Here is a 15,127-nt window from a genome sequence, read left to right on the forward strand (position 1 = left end):
GCATTTCGGGTGCAAATTACTCCATTTTTCTTGCGTAGACATCTCCCCCAATTAGTGTAATGGCCAGATGTTTTAATCCACATGTACTTACATGGCAGCTTATCCAGTGAAGTTATAGTTGGATTCCCTTTTTTAATACATGTATTGTATAACCTTCCTTCTTTTCTTGTAGGGATTTCCACAGGACCAAATTCGGTTATGGCCCATGCAGGCTCGGAGTAATGGAACAAAAAGGCCGGCAATGTTGGATTATGAAGCGGATTGCAGCAAAACTGTAAATATTCACTATATATTGGGCGCCTTCACTTCTCTTCAGGAGTCATTTGCTGAATGTAATTAGTGTAGTATCTTTACATGTAACTTATTTGTGGTCTTGGTGGGTCATTGACCTCTGTTTGAAGTCCACAGTGATCCAGAAAGGTCAAGCTTTGTACTTTTACATGTAGAATTACTGCTGTGGAATGGGTGTATATATATATATTTTTTTTTTATACACAAAATCTTATAATGCAAATAGTCCAGCTCTAGAAAATGGTAGCCAAAAGGAATTTTGTCTCCAGTTAATTCATTACATCTAGAGGTGGTGTGTTTTCTCGGAATAGGGGGATTGGGCCAACATTTTAGTATGTATGTAAATTTGGCTAAATTTTATTTTAAAGACCCATCCATGATGTTCAAAAATGTATTCACAATTTTTTCTTATTGAAAAATATGTAATGTTGTTAAGTAAAAAGGTTAATTTTCAACTTTATTTCCACTAATGTGCGTCTTTATTATACTTGTTATGTAGATGATTGAACTGAGTGACAATGAGAATCCCTGGACAATATTTTTGGAAACTGTAGATCCAGAAATGGCTGCTAGTGGGGCAACGCTTCCCAAGTTTGACAAAGATCGTAAGTGTAGGCTATCCTCTCTAAATATTTCTCTTTCCATATACTGGTATTGGGGATGGGGCGTTATTCTCTTCAGGTAGACTGAAATCTCAGTTATTCTAAACTGCATTCACTTTTTATTACTGATTATTTGTTTCATTTCCAGTCCACCGCCGAGGCCCCCAGCTCCATGGGAGGCTCTGTACAGGCTGGTTGTACTGTCTTTGCTGGGAACTCCTGACTTTTCTTGTGTGTGTATTGGGGCGTTTTAACTTTTTTTTTTTTTTTCCCCTCATGGTGACTGGATCCACTTTGTCTGTCAATATATAGCTACTTACATTTAATTTTCCCCTTTGAACAGAGAAGGCTCACCCCTTCTGTGTCTAAGCTTTTCCTTACTAAAGTTTTCTTCTCTGCAGATGACGTTATGCTCTTTTTGAAAATGTACGATCCTAAAAGCCGGAGCTTAAATTACTGTGGACATATCTACACCCCAATTTCTTGTAAAATACGTAAGTATGCTGCATATGTGATATTTGGATAAATATCCTCTTGTTGTAGTCCTAAATCTAATTTTTTTTTCCTACCTGAAACAGGTGACCTACTGCCAGTTATGTGTGAGAGAGCTGGATTTCCGCAAGGAACTAACCTTATCCTCTATGAGGTAAGTGGGCTTGAATTTTCTTATGCCAATCTCCGATGGTGTCATATTTGTGTACTGTCCTTGTCCATATGCCTCTGATGGGCTGCATTGGACGTTTCTGAAAATCCATCCATCCATCACACTTTTTTTTTGTGTGGTTTTTTTTTTTTTTTTTTTTTTTTTAAATTCGTTTTTTTTTTCTATCCATGACTACGGAACAGATGCTGATGTATATGGGGTCTAAACTTCATTGTGTACATATTGTGCTCCATCGTATGATTAAAACACAACTCTCCCACTGCTCCAGATGTATTAGGAGGCTGCAGCCAAGCAAATTCTACACCAGGCCTTCCCTTGCTTAACATTGGCCCACAGCACCACTCAGCACGGCCCCCATCACACCCCTCCATGCCCACTTGGTGTGGAGTTTGCGCAAGGGGGTAAAGAAAACAAACCCTTATAAATCTTCCCCCAAGTGCGTAGATGCTATTTCGGAACGTGTGGGTAACGTGTTTATCATTAGAACAACTGCTTTTATTTGCCTGGTCAGGGGTGAACCACATGATAGGGTGGCTTCTTATGTGACCCAGCGTAGAAATGATGCAAAATGGGCATAAATATATTTCATGTTTCCCGTTCCATCAGAATTTGACCCGTGTAGTACCACACTCTTACTGTAGGGACCAGCATGTACTTTCTCAGCAGATCTGTGTAGTCGTAGATCTCTTATCTTCATACAGCGTAATAGGAAATGTTAAGTTGAGAAAAGTAATACATGTTGAATTGTTTGCAGGAAGTGAAACCGAATTTAACAGAGCGCATTCAAGATTATGATGTGTCTCTGGATAAAGCACTTGATGAGCTTATGGATGGTGACATCATAGTATTCCAGAAGTAAGTAATGTCCTGCATTTACATTCTTTTTGACTCCCACGAGAAGCAAGAAAGTATTAGATGTTACTCCTAGTTGTATCCCTTATTTTATGCTGGAAACATGGAAATTAGTTAACCAGGAGTTGCAAGATGGTCTTTTATTAATGTAACTTGCGTTTTTCAGAAACTAAATCAAAGAATATTCAAAATAAATTGAAGGGGTTGTGCCAGGTTTATAAGTTATAACAAGGTTATTGCTGGGGGTCTGATTGCAGGGGTCTCGTTCTAATTGTTCTTTTCACTAAGTGCTGGGGAGATGGCTGAGCACAATCCTATGGCACTCCACTAGAATAGAATGGAGGCAGCAGGGCTCATTCTTTGCCTGACTCTCTACCCTTTCTCCAGATTGTAGGGTTCCTCTTGTGATTTGGCAAGAGTTCCAGCAGTCTCACCCTTACGATCACCTGCCTATTTTCTATTGTGCCAATGGGGTAACTTGTAAACTTGGGAAACTCATTTTAAGAGGACCTGTCACCCAAATATTGCCTTTAGGAGCTGCTTACTCAAGTAAGCAGCTCCCAAGCCCTACCCCAGTAATAGCTGTGTTAAACCGCTAGCTTTATTGGAACATACCGATAAAGCTAGCAAACACTGCCGTACATAGCCCTCCAAACATTGGACCACTGTAAGCTTAGTATTCATGTGAGGGTTTCCACTGTTTAACAAGCTGTGTATGCATGTGTTTTCACAGCGTTTTAAGGAACAAGCCGGAACAAAGAAGCGATCGGATTTAAATCCTTTTAAATTTCTATAACCTAACCTAAAAACGCCTATACTCCTGTGTTATGCAAAACTTATAGGAAATGAATACAAATCTGGTCTGTAGAAACCCAAGAAAAAGGGTTAAGCAAATATATTGTACATCTATGCTACATACAATATTTTAAAAAGGTATATTTTGAAGATGGATGTGGGCCCTTTTTTTCTTCCTGCAGAAAACTTTAGTAAAATTCTATTTTATACCTTGTTAAACTCATGAGTGACCTATGAAGATTAGGATCCATAGTGTGAGGTCTTGGTGCCCTCTTGATCTCTAAGGAAATTAATGATTTAGAATTTGTGGATGTCATTGTTGTCAATCGTTGAGGAATTAAATTTTTCCTTCTCCCACCTTCTTTTTCCTTATTTTGCATAGAGATGACCCAGAGAATGAGAACAGTGAATTGGCGACTGCTAAGGAGTACTTCAGAGACCTTTATCACCGTGTTGACGTCATTTTCTGTGACAAGACAATTCCTAATGACCCAGGATTCGTTGTTACGTTGTCTAACAGAATGAATTACTCTCATGTATGTATTTTTTGTTCTCTAGTTTAGGCAAAGTTAATGTACATTAGTAAGAACCATGATATTAGAAGAAAAAACATTTAGACCTTTAAATCTGGAGCTACACAGCAGACATGGCTGCAACCGAAGACCAAAGTTTAATGGGGTTCTCTGGTAATAGCAAGTCAGGCCTTATCTATCTAAGGCAGATAAGGTCTAACTTGCTGATCGGTTGGGAGTCTTATGAGACCCCCACAGATCTGGACAATGGGGGTCCGTTGTACCCTTGTTGGGCTTGAGATGACTGGAGAAGCAGATCACGCTGACGCATGGGGGACCTGCTGCTCTCTTGGTCTTTTTTTGCCCCTATGATGCTTTGTTCAGGAGTTCCACCAGCAGACTCTTTCGGGACCAGGTAAATGATATCCTGTTCATTTGGCTTACAAGTAAATAGTGTGTGTCCTTGGTATTGCAGGTTCATACAAAGCACACAATACCATTGGCCAGTTTACCCTTTGATAATTTGGTGCCCCCACAGTCAGAAACCAAACTTTTCTAAAGATGCAAATGAAAAGCAAGGGGTTGTTTTTTTAACCAATAATGGAAGTCTGACTTTCACTTATGCTATTTGGGATCTACTAAATCTGCCGTGGTATGTAAGCTCAGATTCCTTCAGTTTTGATCCTCTGACGTGTCTGCAGAGAATGTGTAGGCTCAGACACCAGGGCAGTTTCTCAAATGTCTGTCACTGCTTTTTAAACCTTGCAAGATACGTTCAACCTGGCTGCTACCTGCCTTAAACATCCCTTTCACAGGCATGAAGCTAACCTGGTTTTTCAGAATTTGGAAAATGGAATATTCACTTTTATATTTCTCTATTTCAGGTCGCAAAGACTGTTGCACAAAGGCTCAACACTGATCCAATGCTTCTACAGTTCTTTAAATCTCAGGGGTAAGTTGTGCATCTGCCAATGCACGCTTTATTCACGGAGCTGACTATGCATCCTTCATTGATCATTAGTAATAAAATACCTGAATATACCTTTAAAACTTTAGCACATGGTGCTGGAATCTCTTCTCCCCCTTGACGTTTCATAGCTCAGCAAGTGATTGGAGTAGATGCTCTCATGATGAACCTTTAGTTGATGTCACTTTATGATATTTTCAGTTACAGGGATGGTCCTGGAAACCCTCTTAGGCATAATTATGAAGGTACTTTACGGGACCTTCTGCAATTCTTCAAGCCCAGACAACCCAAGAAACTCTACTATCAGCAGGTATGCTCTTATATAATGTACTAATAATTTATACTGTCCTCGAACACCGATCTCCTTAACTACAACTTTTATATTTCTTTCAGCTTAAAATGAAAATTACAGACTTTGAGAATAGGAGGAGCTTCAAATGTATATGGCTAAATAGCCAGTTTAGAGAAGAGGTATGTATTACGTATTCACATTAAATGATGGGTATGGCTTTAAGGGTTATACCCATCCTAACTAGTAATATGGTATCTGTTTATGATTGGTTTGGATTCAACCTATGGAAACTCCACCAATTCAGATAATACGTTTGGCTCCAGCACTTCTATAGTGCTCCACTTCCCTATACAACATTTTCATTTCATCTGTAAAGTTTAGTATATAGTCAATCTCCTAATTCAGGACCATTTCTATTAAAACTGAGACCAAGGCCTATGCACACCCATTATACCCATGGCAGGCACATGTCTCCATTGCTGCTATGGCACCATGTTCAAGCTGACTACCCAAGTCATAAAACCCAGATGTACTTCTGTACATCTGTAGTGTAGGCATTTAGTATAGAACTCTTTATCCAATTGTTTAATGACTGTTTTATATTCTTAATATTTTCCCTTGTACAGGAAATAACACTATACCCAGACAAGCACGGTTGTGTCAAAGATCTTCTAGAAGAATGTAAAAGAGCTGTTGAACTCTCTGAGAAGGGATCTGGTAAATTGAGGTAAATCCTTGCCTTTTTCTCCCCCAAGTTCTTTTTATGGGGGGAACATTCATGGCTTCTCATGTATGGTGACACATTTTTGCAAAAAAAAAAAATCAAAGCTTCATGAATACTTGTATTTACTAAACTATTTATTTTGCCACTTAACTGTTAAGCTGTGTGGTGTATAGGACACTTTTACCAGTGACTGGACATAGGTAATTCACAATGAAGTTATAGGATTTAACAATTATTCTCATTTTTTATATTAAAGGCTGCTAGAAATTGTAAGCTACAAGATCATCGGGGTACACCAGGAGGAGGAACTACTAGAGTGCTTATCACCTGCTACAAGTCGGACATTTCGAATAGAGGTAATTTCTTCTAAATAATTCCCAAGTGTTCATACAAGGAGAACGTTTTTACAAATAATATTGTTATGCATCAGATCGGGGCATTGTCTACATTTATGTGCATGGATTTCTGCAAGCCCCTCTGATGAATGAGATGTCTCTACTGGTTGGTGTAAATGACTAATACTATATATTTTTTAATTCTGTAAAATTGCAGGAAATACCCTTGGACCAGGTGGACATAGATAAAGAAAATGAAATGCTTATTACTGTGGCACATTTTCACAAGGAGGTGTTTGGCACATTTGGAATTCCATTTTTGCTTCGGATACAACAGGTATGTGGATGGATATGGATGCATTTGTTGGGGAAGGTTTTCCTCTTCTGTGATGACAATGACTCTTTCTTCCTCTTAGGGCGAGCCATTCAGAGAGGTGATGAAAAGGATTCAGGCCATGCTGGAAATCCAAGAAAAGGAGTTTGAAAAAGTATGTTTGAGGTTTTATATCCTTGTGAATTTTGATTACATCTGCGTTTATCCAGAAAGTAATTGTCATGTTTTGAGTTATTGTATACATTTTCTATAAGATCGTTCGTGAGAGAGGTTTTGCTCTGCTGATTCCATCAGAAATCATAGACAAAATGAGACCAGAACAAATGCAGGCCCGATCATTCTTGATGGGATTTGTAGTCTCAGTCATATCCACTTTAAACATCTAGGATTTGCTATTTTTATCACTCTTTTCCTATATTGGATCAAAATAGAAGCCTTGAGCAAACCCTCAATATCTGTTTCTTCTTCCTACAGTTTAAGTTTGCAATTGTAATGATGGGCCGGCATCAGTACATAAATGAGGAGGACTACGAAGTGAACTTAAAGGACTTTGAGCCCCAGCCTGGTGAGTGCAAACTAATTCAGTCTTTGGCTAAGTGTTGGGCATTGAAGTGCTTTTATTTTAACATATTAAGGCAATGGAAATGATTATAAATTCTGATTGTTTAGACCTTTCTAGAAAAAAAACAAACTTCCTGTGCAGATTATAAGCTCCTTACAATAGTTTCTTCTCTTCTTGAGAGACTCTTAAATTAACGTAATGTAACTTGTAAGGCTTCCACATCTGTTCTGACCTGTCTGAAATCATTGACGTGAAATTATTTTATATCCTTGTACGTGTTAAAGATTTCAGCAAGTAACTGTAGACTCCATGTAAACTTTGACACCATAAGTCTGTGACAATGTGTTAATATTTAGCTTTTTGGGAAACTTTAATACAGATAGGCTCCACTTATTAAAACAATGTCCACCTGCAAGTAAGTGTTTAAAGAGAATCTACCATCAAAATCAAGCTGGAAAAACCAGGGGGGCACATAGATCCAGGCACCGGGCCTGTGGTAAACTTCTTATATTTATCCATGGCCTCTTTACATCTAAAATCAACTTTTAAAATTGGGCTAATGAGCCGAGGGTGATCCTGGGGGGTTACCAGAGCCCCTCTCCATGCTGTAGCTTCAAAGGCTGTTACTGCCTTACCCACTCCTTCTGCTTGCGGAATTTTCAGCACACAATGGGAGGAGGATGAGTTCTCCTTGCCCACTATAACGGTCTGTGAATCTGCAGTACTTATAAAATTATACTAATGAGCCTGAAGGGCTCTTGGAGTGTTACCAGAGCCCTTCAATAGGATAATGTTACAAATTGATTTTAGCTGGAAGGAGGCCCTGGATAACAAATATAATATGATCACCACATTCTTAGTGCCGGGATCTATAAGTAAGTGTCCCTGGTTTATCATGCTGAACTTTGGTAGATTCCCCCCACATCAGAGTTAAAGGAAATCTTGCTTAACATAGCAGATCATCATTTTGCCTAAAATATTTGAGCTCTGATCCTTCTACCATTGTTTGCCATTTCAGATTAGTGGGAATGGCATTTCTGTTCCCCCGATTAGTGTAGAACTATAAAATTTGGGACAACACCTGTAAATCTCCAGGTCACCCCCCTCCTCTCCATCTACAGTTGTATCCATGCTCAGGTTTACCATTTGTATAATTGCAAATCTCACTATGTCCTCTTCTGTTTCCCCAGGCAATATGTCCCATCCACGGCCTTGGCTAGGGCTTGACCACTTCAATAAAGCCCCAAAGAGAAGCCGCTACACATACCTTGAGAAAGCAATTAAGATCCATAACTGACTCGCCGTAACCAAGTTTATCCAAACCAAGGGACATATAAGTGTGTGTGTGTGTGTGCACCTTTCTAACAAAGCTAGAACTTTGGTACACGTGCACTATATTTGAAGTCTACAGCAAGAAGATTTGCTGCTGATGTTAATTTTATTTTGTTGAGGCTGTTCCGTTTGGCTTCTCTGTATCTATTGACTGCCCTTTTTGAGGAAAATGAAGGTGTTTTTATAAAGCTTGAATGCCAATGTAATATTTTATGGTAACTGTAAAGCAAGACAGAAAGGAGAACGTGGGGTAAATTTAAGTAGTACAATGGATTTGGCCCAATTTGTTCCTAGAAAATATTGTATGAGGCATAAGATGGCTGGCTGCACGCCGACCCTGGTGTTCCTATTCTACCTTCATTGCAGCAAGTTATGTTTACACTCAAGTTTCCTCCCTTTAAATCCCTCCCTTGTGCATTTGTAAATTCAGAAACCCTCACTTCAATAAATAGCAATCTCTACTTCATTGTGTACATTTGTCGGCACTTTTTTGGCAATCATCAAATACCCATCCGGCACAATAACCTTGAGAAGAAGTCTTTCTATTTTGTGGAGCGGTTCATTGCTGTCCGTCCGTAATGTAGAAGGACATCCAGATTTGGGGGAAGAATTTAAATTAAAAAAAAGAATTAAGCTAAATAATAAATCCTATGTATACCCACGTGTGTGTGTATATATAGCTGTTGATGCTGATTTGAAAAACACCATTTTCATTACCCGCCTTGAGCACAGAGGGCATGCTCACTAGTGTTTAGTAGGATAACTTTGTACAAAAACTACAGACCTAAAATGTATATTTAATGAACATGTACAAATTAACACATGGAGGTTCATATTGTTGGTTGAGTCTCGGTCTTTCACTGATGTTGATATTCTTGTGTGTAGTTTAATTTCCTCTTCCAGTTTTTTCCCCTCCCCTTTTATTTCCCCCAATCTGTTGTTTTTCCCTCCCATCACACATAAGGACAGAAGCGTGTCTAGTTTGAGTGCGGTAAATAGGTTACAGCCATTCAAATTAATTTTACTTTTGGTTCTGGTCTTTTATTTTTCTCCTGTTAGCAGCAGTGTACAACTCTACCTGTATATTGCCTTTTTTTGCTGGAAAATGTTGTCTGTTGAATAAAAATTTTCTATTAAAAAAAATATATATATATTTTCTTTGAATGATCTACAATGTAAATGCTGAGTTGCTTTATCTGCCCAGTCTGTAGGAACAAGAAAAAAAGTCTCCATTTCTGTATTAAATTAGCCCTTCAAAAAATTCCTTTAAATGGGCCACATTTTCTGTAGGAAATATTGGGAGAATTGCCCATTTGGCTTGGGGTTGATGACCTTGTAAGGGAGCCCCCTTACCATAAGGCAGGACTTTCAGGATGTGGCATTAAATCCAAACCAGTTTCTATTTCATAGATGATCTGCTTTGGAGTTAATGCCACATGTCATTAGGCTTCCTGGAAGTCATGCTTGATGGTAAGGGGGACTGTCTTGTTTTCATTGTCCCATTCTGGAAAACTTATTTGCATATTTCCCAGATTCCCCTAGAGGAGCATTAATGGCTATAAGTCTCTTGAGGCGGTCTTAAATTGCGGGTGGATATAGCTCCCCAAAGTGTCAGTGATGGCTTTTATACTGATGGTGTCTTGAGGGTCTGCACACCTAAATCATCTTCACCAAGGAAAGGCATTAACTGTATGACCTGGACCTGTTTGACAGGATCCCAAACACTTTTGAATTCCTTTAACGGGCCCATATATACAAAGGCCGTGACTCGTATAGATAGAGAAGGTCCCTCCTTCAAACCCCAAGTTTCTTGCGTCCACTGCCATGTTTCTGCGTCGGCACACTTTTTCATCTTCCCACTGCTACCCTATTGTTTTTTTATAACCCTTGCCTTCCAAAAAGCCATATGTTTTTGTCCCCCCACCAACACAACCACCATGACCGCACCACCATAGAGAGGAAGTCCAGTCAATACATTTTTGACTCCTTATGGTTTTCTGTCCATTGGTAGGAGTGCGGGGATGTAAGTATCAATAAAGCTGTATTACATACACCTTACAGCTGATCATTGCAGCCTGGGACTAAAGTAATATCTAGAGAGCTTCACCAGAGGTCACAGTGGGCAGAGGTCCGTCTGTAACTAGGGGTCGTCTGTAAGTCGGATGTTCTTAAGTAGGGGACCGCCTGTATTTTGGTTTACCTAGCCTTGTACCTTTCCCTCTGCTAGCTACCCTGTTTTCCTGAAAATATGCCGCCCCCCAAAAATAAGACCTAGTGCATTTTTTTCTTGAGTAGAAGTATAAGGCCTCCCCTGAAAATAGGATGAAGTTCGGATGAAGAAGGTATGATGGGAGTGCAGGGGTTTGGTTCCTAGGTGGTGGTGAGTACGGCCCTATTAAAAGGGTTATTGAGGTTTTTTTTATGCTTAAATGTGTTTTCTAGGGGGAAGAGGCCCATATAGAATCTGTGGTTAGGATTTATCATCTTCTTATTAGAAGCTGTTCTCTCCATGCTTGTGTGGCTTTTCTCCGGGTCCTCTGGTTTCCTCCTACACTCCACAACATACTGGTAGGTTGATTAGATTGTGAGCCCCATTGGGAATAGGGACCGATTTGGCAAGTTCTTTGTAGAACTGCAGGATCTGTGTGCGCTCTATAAATAAAGGAATTATTATTAATTAAGCGTAATAGTGATTCCCATAGTCAGTACATAGTGGCTCTGGAATCTCCTACATTTATTTGGTACCTCTGTAATCTGTTTTGGATGTTCCTGACTCTGTTGAGGGAAGAGTTAATTCAGATAATGAGTCTGATTCTGATTCAGAGGAGTTAGATCATTAAGGAGTCCCCTAATTTACTGTAGAGGATAAGGACCATTTTCTGAAGCTATTTAGAACCACATTGGAGGTTGAAGAGCAGGAGGAGCAGAAGACCATTCAGACTACTATACCATTTTTTTTTTCATTTTGGGGGAAAAAAAGTTGTTAATTCCAAGAGCGGTAAAACGCAAGTATCCTATATCTCCTCTAAAAGAAAGGAACAGAGAATTGGGATAGAACACCAATATTATATGTGGCTATATCTAAGGTATTAAGAAAGTCCTTACCATTTGAGGATTCTGATTTTTTTAAAAGATCCGATGGATAAAAAGGCAGACCGCTTTCTTTGCAGATCATAAGAATCTTCTTCCGCAGCGTTTAAGCCTAAAATAGCAGTAATTGTGTATCAAGGTTTCTTCTTTTATGTCCTTTGTAAATTCAATCCCGAGTCAGAAGACCAGAGATTAAAAGGAGGGACATTAGATTCTCAGGAGCCTCTAAAAAGAATCTAGTCAACAATTATAACAGGTTTCCAGTAGGGGGCAGGCTTTCTCACTTATACACAGGAAGAAAATGGATCTAAATATTGTTAAAGAAGGTTAAAAATTTATATTAAATATTAAAATTAATTTGGAAGTTGAGGGGCAGATAAAAATATTATCTGTAGGTCACAACGCAGGAAGCTTTGGCAACAGGGTATTTTTCATGTAAAAAAGTTGGATGGTTCGCTATGTACTACCATCAGTTTAAGGCTTCTAAACAAATACCTTCTAGTAGAAACCTTTACATCATCAATAAATCTGTTCTAAATTGCATCAAACCCCTCGGATGCTTATTATCATGTACCTTTCATCCCCATGACCAAAGATATTTAAAGGTGCCAATCTATCTAGGAGGAGTCTTAAGACACCTGCTTCTTCTCTTTGGGGTTGCGGTAGCTCCCAGCGTCTTCACAAAATTAGTATTGGAGAGGGCCTCTTTCATAAGGAAAGAAAGGTCATTCCATATTTGTATGATCTTTGCAAATCTTCTGTCATTAAAGGGAACCTGTCACCGCTGTTTGAAAGAATTCAGTTGTGGGCAGGTTCCCATAGAGCCCTTATAGCATTAGGGCGAACTTTCTTCAGCTAATAACATCACTGCTCCGAAAAGGAAAAAAATTAACATTTATTTTTACACAAATGCCTACTGCGCATGCTTGGCTTTACTGCTTAGCTTCCTGCTTCTGCGCATGCCCCGAACCTTTTACCGACCGAGTGCCCAAACTGCAACCACAAACACCCCTCTATCGCGAGGTGCCAACCAAAAATTAAAGCAGTAACTTATTGCTCCCTGTTCTTCAACAACGTTCAATCATACGGGCCTCCTGAGGACACCAACACAGTAGAAAGTAGGAAGTAAAATTTGCATCGTAGCTTCTTTCCAGTGTCCCTCTGTACACAGAGAACCAATGGGGCCAGCAGTAGCTTCTCCAAAGATAATTTGGCCCTGTCTACACATTCTCCCAGTCCTGTCTGGTGTGCTGGGGCGATGGCCTGGGTGGCCACTGAAAGAGCTTGGAGTGCCGCCTCTGGCACCCGTGCCATAGGTTCGCCACCACTGACGTAGGGCAAGGCGGTGTGAGCAAGCCGCCAGACTCGCATGTATGTATTCGCCCACCTTGACTCGCTAGACTCTCTGTCTGGTTACCAGGCAGAGAATAAATGTTCATCTTTTCCTTTTCGGAGCAGCGATGTTATTAGCTGAAGAAAGCTTGCACTTATGCTATTAGGGCTCTATGGGAATCTGCCCGCAACTGAATTTTTTCAAACAGCGGTGACAGGTTCCCTTTAAAGCAAGATCAAAGCCTGGATTCCAGCTGCCAAAAATCAGAAAGAAAATACAGATTGTGGTCCAACAGATGGTGGATTACAGAGCAAAACAGTCAAACATGAAAATCTGGGAGTACCCGTCACATGCCTGGAGTTGAGAGCTCAGTTTAAAGGAAACCTACCACTTGAAGTGGCAGGTTTCTGATGGAAATACCGTGCTCAGGGTGAGCTGGTGCCGGAGCTTATTCTTGTTAGTGCTTTAAACCGCGGTATCGCGGTTTAAAACACTTTTTAAACTTTATAGCCGGCGCAACGAGGTACGCGCTCGGCGCTTACCATGCGCGCGGCTCTCCTTCACTTCCTATGTGGTCGCGCGCATGGTAAGCGCTGAGTGCGTACCTCCCTGCGCCGGCTATAAAGTTTAAAAAGTGTTTTTAACCGCGATACCGCGGTTTAAAACACTAACAAAAATAAGCTCCGGCACCAGCTCACCCTGAGCTGGTGCCCGGTATTTCCATCAGAAACCTGCCACTTCAAGTGGTAGGTTTCCTTTAAGAGGACAGATATATCAGGGTGCATGGTAGTTTCAGTGGGTGATAGGTACTGAAAATACAGAGAGATAAATCAATTCTGGAGGTAGCTCTATCTTCCCTCCAAGGAACAGATCTAAACAGCCCAGTGGCTCTGTGGTTTGTAATGTAGTGATATTGTGAATTGTTTTCAAACTGGGGATGAAAATCTGTCTCAGCCATGTGATGATCAGATAAGCTCTGTTATCTCTACTGTAACTGTGAGATCTTCACATGACTGGGAGGCAATGAAGGGTCACACTGGATGGATGCAGGCAGAAATCCCGAAAAACTTGAGGAAAGGATTCATAAAATACATTGAAACTTTGTAACTTCTTATAAAGTGAATGTGGTTCTAAACATAAATGAGGGTGGAATAAACTTCTCCCCTAAATACTTAAAGGAAAAGAAACACTTTAAACCTGCTCTTTATCTCAAGGACTCTGTAACTTTTTTTTATCTGTCCTGTAGCTTGGACAGGATAGATAACGTATCATGTTATAGTCCCTATAAATACACGTACAAACCTGTCATTTTATGGTCTTCAAATGTTTTTCCAGAGAAAAATGTAGATTAAGGCTGCATTCAAATTGACGTATGCCTGCAAGGCTACGGCCGGACGGGCATATCCGTGCCATGGAGAGGAGGGGGCGTGACCCTTCCCCTCTCCATAGAAATGCACGGAATACGGGCCTCAACACTAGGAAAGATAGGACATGTCGCACGTGTGTGGCACCATATCGCTCCGTGCGGCCATTGCCGTCTATGGGGGAAGTACACTCACCGGCCACTTTATTAGGTACACCTGTCCAAATGCTCGTTAACACTTAATTTCTAATCAGCCAATCACATGGCGGCAACTCAGTGCATTTAGGCATGTAGACATGGTAAAGACAATCCGTATGGGGAAGAAAGGTGATTTGAGTGCCTTTGAACGTGGCATGGTTGTTGGTGCCAGAAGGGCTGGTCTGAGTATTTCAGAAACTGCTGATCTACTGGGATTTTCACGCACAACCATCTCTAGGGTTTACAGAGAATGGTCCGAAAAAGAAAAAACATCCAGTGAGCGGCAGTTCTGTGGGCAGAAATGCCTTGTTGATGCCAGAGGTCAGAGCAGAATGGGCAGACTAGTTCGAGCAGAAAGGCAACAGTGACTCAAATCGCCACCCGTTACAACCAAGGTAGGCAGAAGAGCATCTCTGAACGCACAGTACGTCGAACTTTGAGGCAGATGGGCTACAGCAGCAGAAGACCACACCGGGTGCCACTCCTTTCAGCTAAGAACAGGAAACTGAGACTACAATTTGCACAAGCTCATCGAAATTGGACAGTAGAAGATTGGAAAAACGTTGCCTGGTCTGATGAGTCTCGATTTCTGCTGCGACATTCGGATGGTAGGGTCAGAATTTGGCGTCAACAACATGAAAGCATGGATCCATCCTGCCTTGTATCAACGGTTCAGGCTGGTGGTGGTGGTGTCATGGTGTGGGGAATATTTTCTTGGCACTCTTTGGGCCCCTTGGTACCAATTGAGCATTGTTGCAACGCCACAGCCTACCTGAGTATTGTTGCTGACCATGTCCATCCCTTTATGACCACAATGTACCCAACATCTAATGGCTACTTTCAGCAGGATAATGCGCCATGTCATAAAGCTGGAATCATCT

The 15,127-nt window shown here is 40.6% G+C and overlaps 1 protein-coding gene across 2 annotated transcripts in view; it reads left to right on the top strand.

The window, feature by feature from the left end:
• The window catches only part of USP7 (ubiquitin specific peptidase 7), a 40,072-nt gene extending 31,142 nt beyond the window's left edge, over window positions 1–8,930 (top strand). Inside the window, exons 17-31 of one of the 2 annotated variants that reach the window (XM_072120743.1) lie at window positions 173–274; window positions 791–902; window positions 1,295–1,387; window positions 1,472–1,539; window positions 2,312–2,412; window positions 3,587–3,740; window positions 4,601–4,668; window positions 4,885–4,993; window positions 5,077–5,154; window positions 5,602–5,702; window positions 5,956–6,055; window positions 6,252–6,371; window positions 6,451–6,522; window positions 6,843–6,933; window positions 8,121–8,930. In XM_072120743.1, coding sequence (XP_071976844.1) covers window positions 173–274; window positions 791–902; window positions 1,295–1,387; window positions 1,472–1,539; window positions 2,312–2,412; window positions 3,587–3,740; window positions 4,601–4,668; window positions 4,885–4,993; window positions 5,077–5,154; window positions 5,602–5,702; window positions 5,956–6,055; window positions 6,252–6,371; window positions 6,451–6,522; window positions 6,843–6,933; window positions 8,121–8,227 — 1,476 coding nt within the window. In that variant the 3' untranslated portion in view covers window positions 8,228–8,930. The remainder of the gene's footprint in view (window positions 1–172; window positions 275–790; window positions 903–1,294; window positions 1,388–1,471; window positions 1,540–2,311; window positions 2,413–3,586; window positions 3,741–4,600; window positions 4,669–4,884; window positions 4,994–5,076; window positions 5,155–5,601; window positions 5,703–5,955; window positions 6,056–6,251; window positions 6,372–6,450; window positions 6,523–6,842; window positions 6,934–8,120) is intronic. The other variant, XM_072120744.1, reaches the window with a different exon arrangement.
• Window positions 8,931–15,127: the final 6,197 nt, after the last annotated feature.

The sequence above is a fragment of the Engystomops pustulosus genome, chromosome 8 (genome assembly GCF_040894005.1).
Source record: "Engystomops pustulosus chromosome 8, aEngPut4.maternal, whole genome shotgun sequence".
In the NCBI taxonomy this organism is placed as follows: Eukaryota; Metazoa; Chordata; class Amphibia; order Anura; family Leptodactylidae; genus Engystomops; species Engystomops pustulosus.